The following is a 16,175-nucleotide window of genomic DNA, read 5'->3' as shown; positions in this document are numbered from 1 at the left end:
TCGCCCCCACTGCAGGCGGGAAGGCCGACAAAGTGGTTCTCCCCACTGGCCCAGCTTCCCCTGCAGGGCAGAGGTCCTGAAGGGCCAGGACGACTGGGGGCCACGCCCTACAGGCCGGGGTCTCTTTCTGGGGTGATAGACACGTTCTGAAGTCTGTAGTGACGGCTGCACGACTCTGGATACACTAACGACGCCGGTAGACGTGTACGCTCCAAACGAGCCACTACTGCCAGAGCTCTCAGCAGAGCCAGCGCATCGAGCTCCTTCCTCACCCTGCGCGTCCGTGTAACGGAACTCGGACCGAACTCGGACCGAACTCGGACTTCTCCGCGGCAAACAGGGAGAGGGCGGTTGGGAAGTTATGAAGACTGGGAGTGCAGCCGTGGTGTGGAGCGCTGTCCTGTCCACTGTCCCCGCGCCTGTGCCTGGCCACGGGGGCAGCATCAACGCCCTCAGGCAGCCCAGGGGTCAGTGCAAGGGTCGCAGCAGGGGGGCTGCAGCCCAAAGGAGGCACGGGGCAGAGGGGGGGTCAGCCTGTGGTCGCAGCCTGGGGGTCGCAACCCGGGGGTCAGCTGAGGGTCACAGCCCGAGGGTCGCAGCCCAGGGGTCACAGCCGGGGGTGGCAGCCCGGGGGTCAGCTGAGGGTCACAGCCGAGGGGGGGTCAGCTGGGGGTCACAGCCCGGGGTGGGGTCAGCCGGGGGTCACAGCCAGGGGGTCACAGCCCAGGGGTCTGCCGGGGGTTGCAGCCCGGGGGTCAGCTGAGGGTCACAGCCCAGGGGTCAGCCGGGGGTCACAGCCCAGGGGGTCAGCCGAGGGTCATAGCCTGGGGGTCAGCCAGGGGTCACAGCCCGGGGGTCTGCTGAGGTCACAGCCCAAGGGTTGCAGCCCGGGGGTCACAGCCTGGGGGATCAGCTGGGGGAGTCACAGCCCAGGGTCAGCCGGGGGTCAGCCGAGGGTCACAGCCCGGGAGTCAGCTGAGGGTCACAGCCCGGGGGTCAGAGCCCAGCGGTCACAGCCCAGGAGTCAGCCGGGGGTTGCAGCCCAGGGGGTCAACCGAGGGTCACAGCCCGGGGGTGAGCTGAGGGTCACAACCCAGGGGTCAGCCAGGGGTCAGCCGGGGGTCACAGCCCGGGGGTCTGCCGGGGGTCGCAGCCCAGGGGTCAGCCGAGGGTCGCAGCCGGGGGTCACAGCCCGGGGGGTCAGCCGGGGGTCGCAGCCCGGGGGTCTGCTGAGGGTCACAGCCCGAGGGTTATAGCCCGGGGGTCACCGCTCGGGGGTTCAGCCGGGGGTTCACAGCCCGGGGGTCAGCCGGGGGTCGCAGCCCGGGGGGGTGGGCCGAGGGTCGCAGCCGGGGGTCACAGCCCGGGGTTCACAGCCCGGGGTCAGCCGAGGGTGGCAGCCCGGGGTCAGCCGGGGGTCGCAGCCCGGGGTCAGCCGGGGGTCGCAGCCCGGGGGGTCAGCCGGGGGTCGCAGCCCGGGGTCAGCCGATGGTCAGCCCCGGGGCCACACGCACGGCGGGGCCGACCCCCGAGGACGGCTGAGGCGCCCTCCGCCGCCCCAGGGACCCCGAGAGCAGCAGGCTGAGCGCGGCCCGGGGGCGTCCCGGGGACACAGACACACACTCCGCCCGCCGCCCCGCCCGCCGCCCGCCGCCCGCCGCCCGCCGCTCACCTTCGCGCCGAGCCCGCCGGCCGCCTCCCGAGCCGGGGCCGCCTCCGGATCCGGGGGCGCGGGGCCCGACGCCGCCTGCCCCGCGGGCCTCACCGCCGCCTGGTGCACGCGGGCGCGCAGCCCCCTCACCTTCCCCATGCTCCGCGAGCCCCGCCGGAAGCCGCGCGGCGTGCGCCCACCGCCGGCCGGAAGCTGGTCCTGCGCGCCGGCGGCCGGGCGGAAACAGGGGCCGGGCGGAAACAGGCGCCGGGCGGCTGGGATCCGCGCTCCCCCCTCCCGCCCGCCGCGCAGGCGCCCGGCGGGAGGGGGCGGGGCCAGGACTGCGGCCCCGCCCCCGGCAGGTGTGGGTGACCGCGGCGCTGCGGACGGCCGTCGGGCCACCTGCGGGCGGGGGAGGGTACGGGTCCTGCACGTTGGGGTGCGGGTGGTCAGGCACTGGCTCGCCGCCGGCCCCCTGTGCCCTGCTTCCGAGAACTGACCACCCGCCAAAGGGAATGGGGGGGACTCGCCAGCCGCCTGCAAAGCGGGGTGCCACCTGCCAGGGGGACACAGGTGCTTCCCAGCGGGCACCACACCGATGACCACAGCCACAGGGCCGGGGTGATGGCATCTGTGATTTACCCGAGGCCACGTAGCAGGCTGATGTATGATGTATGTCCGCTTACACGTTCCAGGCCTTGCTGAGCGCATGACATTCTAGAAAAGGCGAGGCCACACATGTGCCAGGTAGACAGCAGGTGTGCGCCGGGCGTCTTCCCCAGGCCGGGCAGGAGCCGGCTTGTCCCGGGCCGGAACGTGCCAGCAGGGAGCGAGGCCGCTTGTAGGTAAAGAAGGCGCCCCAGAGACCTCAGGCCGGAGCGGACAGGGGGGACGTGCCAGCGGACATCCGGGCTGAAGGCACAGACAAATGTCCCCGGGAGACCCCCCAGCAGCCCGTCTGAGGCTTGACACCCCCGCCCCCTGCTCCGTAAGGGCTGCCGGGGGCCAACGTGGGTCTGGGCCAGCATCTGCCAGACCAGGTGGTCAAAGGAGAGAGCGGCTTGCTGGGGCTACAACCTCCTCCTGCCCGGCGGGAGCCCCACCAGGTGGCCTCCAGGCCTGCTGGACCGCGCCAGCTTCAGGGCCTGCTCTTTGCCTCTTCCGGGCAGCGCAGGTTTGCTCAGTAAAGGGGAAAACAGTGGCAGCCCCGGGGGGCTCAGCGGTTTAGCACCGCCTGCAGCCCAGGGCGTGACCCTGGAGACCCGGGACCGAGTCCCCCTGTCGGGCTCCCTGCATGGAGCCTGCTTCTCCCTCTCCCTCTGCCTGTGTCTCTGCCTCTCTCTCTCTCTCTGTGTGTGTCTCTCGTGAATAAATAAATAAAATCCTAAAAAAATAAAAATAATCTGAATGACAAAAATATTTACAAAGGAAAAATCATCCATAACAACCTGTGTTCAGGGCCCCTGGGAGGCTTGGCGGTTATGCATCTGCCTTCGGCCCAGGGCGTGATCCTGGAGACCTGGGATCGAGTCCCACAGTGGGCCCCCTGTGTTGAGCCTGCTTCTCCCTCTGCCTGTGGCTCTGCCCCCGCTCTTTATGAATGAATAAATAAATAAAATCTTAAAAAAAAAAGAGGGGGGGGAAACAGCATCCAACAAAAGGGACCAGCTAGGAGGTTTGAAAGTCCTGGGGTCTCTTCTGTCCCTGGTCCCCCTGACTGACCTCCTCCCGTCCATGCTTCCATACCCTACCCTGTTATCCTGACATTTCCATCTGCAGCTGGATCTCTCCATCTCCACCTGAAAATGTAGTGAAAACCGCAAAACTGAATTCTTGGTTCTGATCCCAACCTGTTCCACTGCCTTACCCAGGCGGCTGCCCAAGCGGAAACCCGAGGTGTCGTCTTTGCTGGCTCCCCCTCTCCCTGCCAACCCGGCAGCCCCCTAATCTCTGCCCCCCAAACTCCCCCCCCCACCCCAGGGGCTCCTGCTCTGGCCCCCTCTCTGGGCTCCGCGCCCTCTAGCTGCACCCGGGGACCCCTGGAGTCCCTCTCTGCTTACCCGCCCCTCAGCTGCCCAGGCCCTGCCCTCCGCGGGAGGTCCCGCCCCAGCTGCTCAGCGCCTCCCAGTGCTCCACCTCCGAGTCTCCACTGATCCCCTCCCTGCAGGACCCGGATTCTTTGCTTTCTCTCTGGCTCATTCCTTCGTCGCCCGAGGGCGCTCACGGCCCGCCGTGGTCACACCCTGGGCCTCTGGGCTGGGAGCAGGGGCCTCCTGCCCTCTGTGCACCTGTGTGCGCCGAGGCCTGGGGTCCCTCGCAGATGGGGAGGGATGGCCTCCAGGTGGTGCCCACTGCCCCACTGCCCCTCCCTGTCCCCCGGGCCCTCCACGAGGGGCTTTGTCATGAAGCACCCAGGGCCACTGACTTTTCCACACTGCGTGTGCCAGCACCTACCCACAGATTCCCGTCGGAGGGCAGTGCCCTGCAGCTCCGGTGCCACCCGCAGGTCCTAGGATTTGGACTCCCCGCCCTGTGTGCCCCCAGCCAGTGCCCTAACCCTGCCCTCGCCAAGTGCCAGGTGTCAGGACCTCCTTCCCGGGGTGGCCACGGGGTGGGGGGTGGCCACCAGCTTCCCAGGTGCAGCGCCCAGGCCCGTGCCCCTCAGCCCTGGGAACGTGTCCTCCGCCCATCTAGGCCCCTCTTCCTGCACAAGTCCTGGCCTGAGTCCAGGTTCAGGGTGCCCCGGGGCCTCACTCCAGGAAGGAAGGCCGGTGCGCGAGCCCCCAGGTAGATGGCGAGGCTTGGGGTTGACCCAGACCTGTCTCCCCATCTCTCCACAGGGGTTGGCACCTTGGGGTTCTGGAGGCTGCAGGCGCAGTAGACTCCAGAGGCCCCAGAAAGGTAGGCCTCAAATGCAGGGTCGGGGTGTGGGGGCAGAGGGGGCGGCATCCCGAGCGGGACCCCAGCCCATCCTGCCGGGCCCAGGTGCTGGAGGGCGAGGGAGGGGAGGCCGTCCTCCACCTCCAGCGACTCTGGGAAGGCCCTGCCTCGTGGGGGGGTGTGCGCTGAGACCTGCCCCACTGGCTACAAGCTGGGAGACTGAGGCAGGGGTGGAGGCCGGTGCTCCTTAGCCTGTTTTATCAGCGGGGGGCGCCGCGGCCATGCCCAGAGCCTTCCCCGCGACCCAGAGGGCACAGCAGGTGAGCTGCTGGCGGGGATGGGGTCGCCTGTGCTGCGTACACACGTGGGCACCCAGGCTCCTGGGCGCAGTGCCTCCCTGCGGTCCCTCCAGACACGGCCCCGGCGGGTGGGCTGGGCTGAAAGTGCAGAGCTGGCTTCTGCCGCCTACACCCCAAGACCCGGGGCTTTGCTCCAGGGACTTGCGGGGTTACGGCGGGTCTGAGTCCCTGCGGGGCCACCTGTCGTCTGAACATCTCCGCGGGCAGACCCCGCGCGCACACCCCAGACCTTGCGGCGGGTCCCCAATCTGTGTGCTTGGGCGCGGGGCAACCGCAGGTGGCGTGTCCACAGTGTCCGTGCCAGGAACGCAGCAGGAAGCTTGGGGGCTGCCGATCAGTGGCTGCAGAGTTCCCAAATTTGGAAACCTTTGGGGTGAACATAATGTGCCCGACCCACTGCGGGATGCTGGGGCGACTGGAGGAAGCGATGGGGGGGAGCGGGGGAAGTGCTGCAGCAGGTGCCTGGTGGGGCCGCTGGCTGCCCCCCAGGGCGGCCCCACAGCCCAGGCCCCAGACTTCCAGGTTTGCTTCTTGCCTCTCCCTCCAGCCCCCAGCCAGGCAGAGAGCCGCTTCTGACGTTTGATACGCGGTCAGATTAACTTTTAGGTAACATCCTTTCTTTAAAAAATATTTTATTTATTTATTCATGAGACACAGAGAGAGAGAGAGAGGCAGAGACCCAGGCAGAGGGAGAAGCAGGCTCCCTGCAGGGGGCCCGAAGCCCACTGGACCCTGGGCCCCCAGGATCACAGCCCGCCCTAAGGCAGACGCTCCACCCCTGAGCCACCCAGGGGCCCCGGTTAGCATCCTTTTCTGGTTACAAATAATACGTGGCTGTCGTAAACCATTTGGAAAATAGAGAAAACTACTTTAAACCGTTACAATCCCTCGGTTCCCCTTGCGCAGAGGTGCCTGGCAATGGACGGTCAGTTCCTCCCAGCGCCTTCCCCCGACCCCCCAAACTGGGTCTTGCAGCTTTTTTAACTAGGAATTTTCATGTTGCTCAGGTGTAAGAAGGGTGAGGTCTCCCTGGCGCCCACCCAGCACCGCAGTCCAGGGGCTCAGCCCAGCCCCCCACCTACCCGTGTAACCTCTTCCGACCCCCCCGCAATTCCTCATGTGGATGGGGTCACCCCCAGATCAGGGCACACGTTCCATCCCTCGCTCCACCTTAGCCTCACCCCAGCTTAACCAGCTCCAGGGTGCTTTGCCTGCAGAATGGGATCTTCCCCCCTCTCCCACCCCTGTGCTGTCACACTCACCAGCCCTGGTGGGCTGGGCCCTGGGCACTTCGCCCAGACCCCTGCCCCACCTCCGTCTTTGCAGGCTGTGTTGAGAGCTTCAGGGTTTTCAGCTCAGCGTCCTGAGAGGAGGACCCTTCACCCCCACCTTTCAGGAACTGGGCTACAGCCGTGTAGCCACCTGGGCAGCGGGCTGGCGGGACTGCAGTCCAGGCTTCCCAGAGCCCAGGCTGTGGGCCGCCACTGCTGCCCTGCCCTGCTCCTCTGCTGCCCCGTGCTGGAGAGGTACCGCTATTCCTTGAGAGAGAACGAGGAGGAGACAGAGAAGACCGCCTCCCGGCCTGCAAGGCCTTCCCAGGTGAAGGAGGGTGAGATCTTTCTGGATAGGTCCCTCTGTGCCGAGAGGCCAGCTCTCAACTGCGGCCCAGAACCGAGGCCAGGTGGGGGAGTGGGGGCAGGAAGCAGGTGGACAGGGTTGGAGCAGCTCACGGGAGACTGCGAGCTGGCTGGCAAGGGTGATGTGGACTCAGGTGGGCAGACACAGGGACGCCCACCTCTGGGGCCTGGGGGAAACTGGGGAGCCCAGTGAGATGCCTCAGTCTCCTCTGCAGAGGAAAGAGAGTCTTGAAACTGGTGCGAGAGGCCAAGAGAGAAGTTTTTCAAGAGAGAGCAAAGGCCCCTAGGGTCACCTTCAGCCTCAGGTGATCCTGGTTCTGTCCTGGGCTCCGGATGTCCCCCGCTCCACCCCAGCACCGCGTGCCGCCTTGGTGCAGGCTCCGTGGGGCCTGGGCTCCGGCCCCTCCTGAGGATCAGACCCCCCCCCCCCCCCCCCCCCGGGTGTGTGAAGCCCTCGCTCCAGCCCCACAGCACCACGGGGACGGGACGGGATCCAGGGGGCCGCCGGGACCAGTGGGTCCGCATTCCTCGCAGGCACCCTGCCGAGCGCTCGGCCGGGATTTCCAGGTGCGCCGCCCTTCCTCCTCCCCCACGCGGTCCTGCCCCCAGATCTGCTGCTCCGGAGCGGGCTCGCCGCGGGGTGGGGAGCGCAAAGCTCATTTGCCTACGGCTGCTCTGTGGCTGCCGGTGCCCCAGGGGCAGAGCCCAGCAGTTTCCGCAGCAGCAGCCCCGTGACCCGTGACCTGCAAAGCCTGCCCTGGGCGCACTCTCCGTGCCAGGCGCTGTTCTGGTCCCCGTTGGCCCAGAGCCTCACACCCTCCGGTGTAGGCCGGTGCTCAGCGTCCTCACTGGCAGAGGGGGAGGGGCGGGGCAGAAGCCAGGAGGGAGCAGCCGGGTCCTTGTCCTTCCCCTCCACGGAGCCAGAGCCGGAGCCGACAAGACACGTTCGTGTATTGAGTGCCCCCGCCCAGGGCCACAAGAAAGGATGGGCCCTTACCAAGCACGGGCACAGCAGGGAGAGCCCTGGGAGCGGCGTTTGGGTGGACCCTGCATGACGGGGAATGCCCAGGCAGGGCGGGGGCGGAGGGCTTCGGATGGCCCTGCGGACCAGACGACACAGATGGGCTCGGGCATGGGGCAGGCAGGCAGACTTGGCGGAAGCGAGGGCTCCCGGCTGGCGGAGGAAAATGAACGTGGGCTTTCTGTGGAGCTTCCCAGGGATGGCTCCTGGTGGGAAGAGGCGTCAGAAAGCTCCTTACACGTGCCTCCCAAATGTCAACCTGCCCTGAAACCCACCTTCTTCTGGGGATGGGCTGGGGCCGGTGCGCCACCCGCGCCGCCGAAGGCCTCAGATGCCGTGCGTGCCTCCCCTGCGTCCTCCTTCCCTCGTGCTCTCAGCGTTCGGGGAAGCTGGGCCCTCACCGGCACCGCGCTTCCGGGGCGGGAGAGAAGAAAGTGTTGGGCTGAGAACTTCATTCCTGTCCATTCCATGCAAAGAAACAAATGCAGAAAAAGTACATTGTTCCCCCAGGTCCAAAAGTTAAACGGTGGAAGCAGAAAACTGAACGAGAAGAGAGTTCTTTTTATTTTCTTAGAGAGGGAGGAGCGGGGAGGATCAGCGGGAGAGGGAGAGAGACTCTCAAGCAGACCCTACAGTGAGCACGGAGCCTGACGTGGGGCTCGATCTCACGACCCTGAGATCACGACCTGAGCTGAAGTCAAGAGTCGGATGCTTAACCAATTGAGCTACCAGGTGCCCAAAAAGAAATTTCTCTACAAATCTAGGAATAGATACTCCCTTAAAACAAAAAAAAATCTGCAGTAGTTTTGTTGAAAGCTCCACGATCTCTGGGACCTTGTCTCCATCACCTTTTTTTATGGTTTGCAACTTTACATTTATTGAGCACCTGCTGTGTGTGCCAAGCCCTCTGCGGGACCCTTTCATAGGTCTTCATTTGTCCCCACAATGGAAGGACGGCGGGGGGAATCCAGGGCCCAGGGAAGGAAAGGGATCGAGTGTGTAGAGGCTACTACCACCACCAGTGGGCCGATCTGGGGGACCCCAAGCACAAGCTCCTCTCTTAGCTCAGCAGTCATGCCCCCAAACCAGGCCTCTGGAGCAATCATGGAAACTGAGTCCTTTAATCTAGGGTTGGAAGGTACAAAGTTGTGTCAACAAAGGCAGCGCAGACTTTCAGTGGACACGCATCCCTAACGATGTCCACAAGTGGCTCTATTTGGCATTGGTAGAAATGACAAATTGAACAGGAAATGGCAGTTTGTTAAGGAGAGGAAGGGACCTGGGACCTGGGACCTGGGACCTGGGTTAGGGTTGGGTGACTTCCTGACCTACTGGCGCCCCACAGGTCAACCTGGTTTTCTTTTTCTTTTTTTTTTTTTTTCTTTTTCTTTTTTTTCAACCTGGTTTTCATACTGAAAGGAGAAATTAGATTCCAGGGGGCAGGGAAGGCATGATGACCTTCCATTTGTGGTAATGAGGATGTTAGCTTCTCACACCCCCGCCCATCCCTCACATCTCTGTAGAACTATAAACAGTTTCATTTTTAAATTATGTTTTTTTGGTTGTTTTTTTTTTTAAGTAGGCTCCATGTCCACCGTGAAGCCCAACATGGGGCTTGAACTTATGACCGTGAGATCAAGACCTGAGCTGAGATCAGGAGTCAGATGCTCAACCAACTAAGCCACCCAGGTGCCCCGAACAGCTTCATTTCTAATCTGGGCTCAGGGCTGTTGTTATTCTGATCATGTAAATGTGCACGACTGAGCCAAGTGGACATTCTATAATTATCGTTTCTTCCTTGTACAACTTCTGGTTTTCCCCCAGAGTTGATCATTGCTTCACTTTTTCTGGCTCAATCTCCTCTGAATCCAGAGCCAAGTCTTCTGCCCTCTAACAGGGTCTCAGTGTGATCCTGCGCATGGTCAAGCCCGTTGGCTAATCTTTGTGTTCTGATGAGGGCTGGGCGGTCTCTGCTCAGGCTGTCAGTCAGCCCCCGCCCCAGCCTCCTCAGGGTGTCCTTCCTTTAGAGGAGCTGGAGGGAGGAAGCCAGAAAGAGGAAGACTGCTTGACATGTAGGTGGGGATGAGGATACCCAGGCCAGCATCCAGGAGAGTAGGTGGCTAGAAATGGCCCCAACCTCTCCAATATCTTCCCCACTTTCTATGCTCACCTGGCAGCCCTGACACCCATGTGGCGTGGCTGACAGTAGGGCTGTCCATTGCCCTGGCACGGGTGACTTTCTGCCCGTTTGTATGGATCTGTGGGGGATCCGGCGAGACAACTGTTTGGAGCACCTACCAGGGCAGCCACTGTTTTCTGCTCTGTTCCGCCACCTGCCCACCCCCCAGTAGTGCTTGCCTCCTGCCTCTGCAGCTGCCTCTGCCAGCTCCTGCACTCCCTTCCTCCCCCACAAAGGGAGCCACAGCTGAATCAACATCACAGAAGGAAGTTACTGGTAGGAAAAAAAAATCAAAAAGAAAATAAAAGCAAAGATGGGGGAAGGGTCAGGAAAAGACAAGAGTTGGGGCAGAAGGAAGTTGGCAAAGGAATGCAAGATAGGAGGGTGTGAGCCGGGAATGTGCTGTCACAGCCTTGCTGTTGACCTAAGTGCCGTCTCATCACAGCATCCTTTCAAGGGCCAAGCTTGTTTTCTGCCTTTTTTTTAAAAAAAGATATATGTACCTATTTGAGAGAGAGCGCACGCATGCAGTGTGTGGACTCAAGTAGGGAGAGGGGCGGGGGGAGAGAGACCCCCAAGCCCACTCCTGGCTGAGCACAGAGCCTGACTTGGGGGTGGATCCCATGACCCTGAGATCACGACCTGAGTGGAAACCAAGCGTCAGACACTCCACTGACTGAGCCGCCCCCGGCGCCCCCGTTCTCTGCCTTTTGAGTGCTGGGTGGCTGTTTCTTTGGTGCCTCCTCTGATGAGTGGGCCCCCAGGTGTCATGCCCTGCTCATCATACCCACACAGCGCCGTGGGCTGCGTGCCCGACTCTCCAACCTTTCCCCAGCATCGGCCAAGATACCGAAACCCTGCCTGGGATTCTCTATGAAAGGAGCCTCATTTTCTCCAACATTAAAATATTTTATCATGGGGCAGCCCGGGGGGCTCAGCGGTTTAGCATCTGCCTTCGGCCCAGGGCCTGATCCTGGAGCCCCGGGCTCGAGTCCCACGTCGGGCTCCTTGCATGGAGCCTGCTTCTCCCTCTGCCTGTGTCTCTGCCTCTCTCTCTCTCTCTCTCTCTCTCTCCCCCTCTCTGTCTGTCTCTCATGAATAAATAAATAAAATTTTAAAAAAATTATCATCTTCAAAATCTCACAACGGAGTCCTCCGTAATCCTCTCGGCGCCGTGTACTGTGGGGATGCGGCTGGGAGGGAAGGGAGGCTGGGCGTGCCCAGGCCAGCATGGGGCAGCCAGGGCATGGAAACAGCCTGCCTCCCACATCTCTTCCTCCTTTCTGCAGCCTTGGCTGGCCCCAGCCCCCCACCCCCGTGCCCTGAATACTTTGGGGGAGCCCTTCTCATTCCGCCTTGCATCGCCGTGGTATGCCGGTCCCCGAGCTGGCCCTGGCGTTGCAGAGGGCACTAACTGCCGGGCCAGGTGCCAAGGCCTCACTGACCGCCCGAGGACGTGCAGCTGATCTCCTGGACGCTTAGGCGAAAGCGGCCGCAAATGGAAGCTATTGGCCACCTTAGAGGGAAAGGTTGTCCCCAGAATTCTGTTCTGTCATCTTTTCTCAAAGCCCAAACGTCCTCCCTCATGGTCACTGCCCCCGGAGGCGCTGCTGCTCGGGCCGTCCTATCCCCTGCGTCACACCCTCACCTCCGAATGGACAGCCCCTCGGTGCGCACCCCAGGACCCCCGTCTGCCACCTGCTGCCCGAGTCGGCAGCACCGAGCCCTGGCTCCACGGCCTCGGAGGTGGGGTGCGCCGTGGGCTCTCTAGCCGTCTCCCTGTTCGCGGACAGTCTATTTACATGGTTCTCTGGCGTCACACGGCGCTGGCGGTCGGGGTGTCCTGCGAGGAAGAACGGACGTGCCCGGTGCCCGGTGCCCAGGTAAACGCGTGGGGCCCGTAGCGCCCCTTACCTCACGGCCCCTCCAAACCTGCGCCCTTGCAAAGTGCTATCTCACTTGGTTGGGGTGTCTGCCTTCCTGGCGGCCCCCGTCTCCGCACCGCTGGCTTTCGTGCGGCCCCCGGGCTTCCTCCACTTGGCATAAGGCTTGGGACTCACTCATGGTGCTGACGTTCTAGTACACGCGTGTGACGCCGCGGACTCCGCTCGGGGCGCTGCTGTACTCGGCTTCCTGGAGATGTGATTCGCAGCACTTCAATCCACCCCTTCAACATTTTCTAATTTGCCTGGAGGCCTCCATTTGACCCACGGATTATTCAGAAGTGTGTCTCCCCGGAGCTTTCTCTAGGCCTCTCTGCTGCTTATGTCCTGGTTTTAATTCCACGAGGCTACGGGATGTGTCGGGTGGGACTTCAGTTCTCTCCGACGGCTGCGGGTCTATTTTGTCACCTGAAGACATTTGCCTCACAACCAGCGGGTTTAGACCATTTACAACTAATGTAATTATTTGAAATGGTTGGATTTAGGTCTGTTGTTTAAAGTTTTGTTTGTTCTCTGTTTTCCATTTTCATTTCCCTCCCCTGTTGTTTTTTGCTTTGATCTTTCAGCTCGCATAAGTGTTTTTAGCGCTGCATTTTAATTTATCAGCTGGGGGCGCCTGGGTGGCTCAGCGGTGGAGCATCTGCCTTTGGCCCAGGTTGTGACCCTGCAGTCCTGGGATCAAGTCCCACATGGGGGTCCCCACAGGGAGTCTGCTTCTCCCTCTGCCTGGGTCTCTGCCTCTCTCTCTGTGTCTCTCATGAATAAATAAATAAATAAATAGATAGATAAATAAATAAATAAATAAATAAATAAATAAATAAATAAAATCTTAATTTATCAGCTGGCTTCCTGACCGAGGGTTTTGCCAGCACCCCTTGTCTCCACCCATCAGGGCATCCCTTCCCAGCCCAACGTCCAGAAAGTGGAGGCTTCTCTTGGCCACGTGCACCATGCTCATCTGGGGTGCTGGCTACCTTGAACTAAGCCTGGGGTCTTGGGGGGGACAGGACATTCCCCCCATATCAACCTTTCATCAGGTTTTGACTTCTCACCCTGATCTTTCAGAAAATTGCTGTATTTCACTCTGTGTGATATGTCTAGTTGGGATCAGTGATAGAGATGGAGTGGGGTGTGCTTGCTTGGCCTCAGCTGGGGCTCGAAGCTGCTGGTGGCTCCTTTTTCCTGCCAAATGGTCTCCATTTTGTTTCATTTCTTACAAGTTCATTAAGGTAGAATTTACATGCCAATACTCACGGATTTTAAGTACAGCATTGAATGATTTTAGCAAATTTACAGAGTTGTGAAATCCTCACCACAGCCCAGCTTTAGCACATTTCCATGACCTCACACAGTCCTCTTGCTCATTTGTAGTCACTCCCTGTTGTTCCTTTTTTAAAATAAAATAGCTCAAGACTACAGGAAAGTGTGAAGACCAGCATCACCAACACCCACATACCCGCCATCCTCGTCCATCCGATCTTAACATTTTGCCTTTTACTTTGCCCAGAATGTTTCGCCCTTAAAAATTTTAAGTTAAAGACCTCTGTGCTCCCCTCCAAGGAGTCCTCTGTCCTCTGTGCCTTCAGAGGTGACCACTGTCCTGAGCTGGGGACTCATGAGCGCATGGTTGTCTCCTGCATCGCGTGGGCCGCGTGTTATCACACCACACGTCCTTCCTCAAGCCCTGCGCTCAAGAACCTCAGCGTCGACATTGGAAGGTGACTTGCAGATACACACAGCTCCGCAGAAAACACTTAAATTGGTGGTTTTCATTCCAACGTGTGAATGTCCCACAGCGCGTCTCCCGAGTCTGCATTCGGTTTGCTGCCGGTTTCTCAGGACTCCGGGTATTTCCTTAACGTCACCCTTTGGTTAACGGCTCCTTTTCTCATACTGTGTCCATGGATTTGGCCTCCTTAGGACATTTGTACTTTAGAACATGTCGAGATTTCCCTGGTGGCTTAATAGATGATCCGTTTGTGGGTTGGAGAGAAGGGGTCACATTCCTCAGATTCTCTACAGGCCTCACTGGCGTTTCTGTTCGCGTCTGAGAGAAGCACCGTGAAGACCGCGGTCGTGGCCGGGGCCACCTGCTAACGGGGCTGTCATCAGTTTTTGTTCTACGTATTTTTGTAGCCGTTTTGTGCAGCACAGAAAGACATGCGACAGCTCAGCTTTCCTTGTGGATTATGAATTCTATGACCTCCATCGTTCCTTAAGCATTTAACGCATTTTTTGCCTTGACTGATACTTTTTTTTTTTTTTTTTTTTTTTAGGGAGGAAGAGGAGGACGAGGGGCTGAGGAAGAGAGAGAATCTTCCGCAGGCTCCCTGAGATCATGACCTGAGCTGAAATCAGGAGTCGAAGGCGTCACTGACTAAACCGCCCCGTGCTCCTTGAATCAGACCTTTCGATATCATCATTTCTACATAATTGTGAGTATTTCCCAGCACATACTACGTTTGTCTTCTAGTCCTCTATTTTAACAGTTTATCTAATAGGTAGCATTTTTTCTTTTTTTGCCCTTTTTTCTTTTTAATTGTGGTAAACAAACAAACAAACAAAAAACCCACACAACATCAATTTAACTCTGACCTCCCTTCCCATTTTTAAGTGCCCGGTTCAGACGTCACTTCCACATTGTGTGCAGACAATTTCCAAAACTTTCTCATCATGTAAAACTGAAAGTATCCTCCTTAAGCAACTTTACACTTCTCTTTGCAGTGAAAAACAACAAAAAAACAAAACAAGACAAAACAACAACAAAAAAAAACTTTTATACTACGGAAAATCGTACACAGCCACGAAAGTGGAGAGAACAGTTCCGTGCGTCCATACGTCCCCAATATTCGCTTCACCAATCTTCAGCTCCCGGCCAGCTCTTGTTTTATTTATGCTCTCACCCACTGTTGTCCCAAAATGAGCAAAATGTTTTAAAACTTTGAAAGAGAAAAGAAGAGAGTTTTTACTGGAGCCCCATGAGGCCAACTGCCCGGGCTCCGCAGAGCTCACAGGGAAGACTGTGCTTGGGGAGGGGGTGATCGGCGCAGTTATGTACGGTTTCTCATAGAATCACCAACCACGGCGACCAAGGACATTCCAGAAAGCTACAGACTTTATCTTACGTTCTTGGTGTGGGCGAGGCTGTGTGATTTTAATCTTACGGGAGTCAGGGAGGGCTTTTTGGTTTTCTTACCTTTATACTTGGAATGCTCCTTTCTGGTTGTTTTTTTTTAACAAAGCAGACGTACAGTGTGTGCTCCGGGCAGAAGCAGAGTCCATGCTTTGAGCTCTTGCTGAGTCATTTTGACCTCGGGTAGATGTTAAGATAGAGCTCCCCTGGGAGCCCGCACCCCGTGCATGAGAAGGTGAACATCTCCTTTATTTCACCATTTTTCCTCCATCATCCGACCCCACCATTCCCCATCAGTTTGGCAGCACACCCGGCGCATCGTATCACGTCATCTGTAGACATTTCAACACGTCACTCTCAAAGGCGACAACGCTTTCCTATAATCACAAAATCTTTAGCACACCTAAAAAAAGTAACAGTAATTTTTTTTTAAAAAAAGATTTATTTGTTTGAGAGGGAGCAAGAGAGCACAGGGGGTGGAGGGGCAGAGGGAGAGGGAATCCCAAGCAGGCTCTGTGCTGAGCGTGGAACCCAACGAGGGGCTCGACCCTAAGACCCCAACATCACAACTTGAGCTGAAACCAAGAGTCACATGCTTATCCGACTGAGCCTCCCAGGCGCCCCAGCAGTAATTTCTTAATATAGCAGATCCATGCATCGTGATCGGTTGATTTTTCTCCCAAATCCTTTAATCTACGGGTTCCTGGGCCATGTTTTCTCCCTCCCTCTTCTATCTCTTGCAGTTTGGGGTCTTGGCGCTTGCATCCCTGTGGTGTCATTAACACGTCCCTCTGTCCCCTGTTCTTCCTACAACCTGTTAGTTAGATCTAAAGTCTTGGTCTGAGTTGGGTTCAGCAGTAGCAATTGCTGTACTTAATTTATCAGTGTCTAAATTTATACTGTTTCACCCAGACAGCTCCATAAAAGGCATGTGCACAGTACGCGGTATCTGTCTCTGTGGTGTCGGGGCCGGTGACAGTCACTGCTTTATCTCACGAGCCGCCAGTGGGGGTGACTTGGGGACAGTCTCAGTCTACCTTTCTTTGTTATTCTCTGGAATCATTCCATAATGAACAGATTCCCACGAAGAGAGCATTTAATGGGATCTTGTCCTGTCTCTTTATTTTTAAAACTCAATGTGAGAATTGTTTATTTGAAGAGGGAGATGGCAACCCACTCCTAGGTGCTGTGATTCCTGAACTTCTGGAATATTCTAGAACATTTGAAATCATTCCTGGGGCACCTGGGTGGTTCAGTCGGTTAAGTGTCTGACTCTTGTGTTCGGCTCAGGTCATGGTCTTGGGGTCATGAGATCGAGCCCTGCGTCAGGCTCAGCACTCAGTGGGGGAGTCTGCTTGGGGTTCTCCCTCCC

At 58.7% G+C, this 16,175-nt stretch overlaps 1 protein-coding gene across 3 annotated transcripts in view; it reads right to left on the bottom strand.

Moving 5' to 3' along the window:
- The window catches only part of SLX9 (SLX9 ribosome biogenesis factor), a 34,048-nt gene extending 32,203 nt beyond the window's left edge, over nucleotides 1-1,845 (bottom strand). For 2 of the 3 annotated variants that reach the window (XM_025462173.3, XM_025462174.3), the window contains exon 1: nucleotides 1,673-1,843. In XM_025462173.3, coding sequence (XP_025317958.1) covers nucleotides 1,673-1,810 — 138 coding nt within the window. In that variant the 5' untranslated portion in view covers nucleotides 1,811-1,843. Of the gene's footprint in view, nucleotides 1-1,672 lie in introns of all 3 variants that reach the window. The other variant, XM_049104659.1, reaches the window with a different exon arrangement.
- Nucleotides 1,846-16,175: the final 14,330 nt, after the last annotated feature.

This window comes from Canis lupus, chromosome 31 (assembly GCF_003254725.2).
Source record: "Canis lupus dingo isolate Sandy chromosome 31, ASM325472v2, whole genome shotgun sequence".
Classification (NCBI taxonomy): domain Eukaryota; kingdom Metazoa; phylum Chordata; class Mammalia; order Carnivora; family Canidae; genus Canis; species Canis lupus.
The sequence above is the reverse complement of the archived record's forward strand: the minus strand, read 5'-3'. Positions and strand labels throughout refer to the sequence as shown.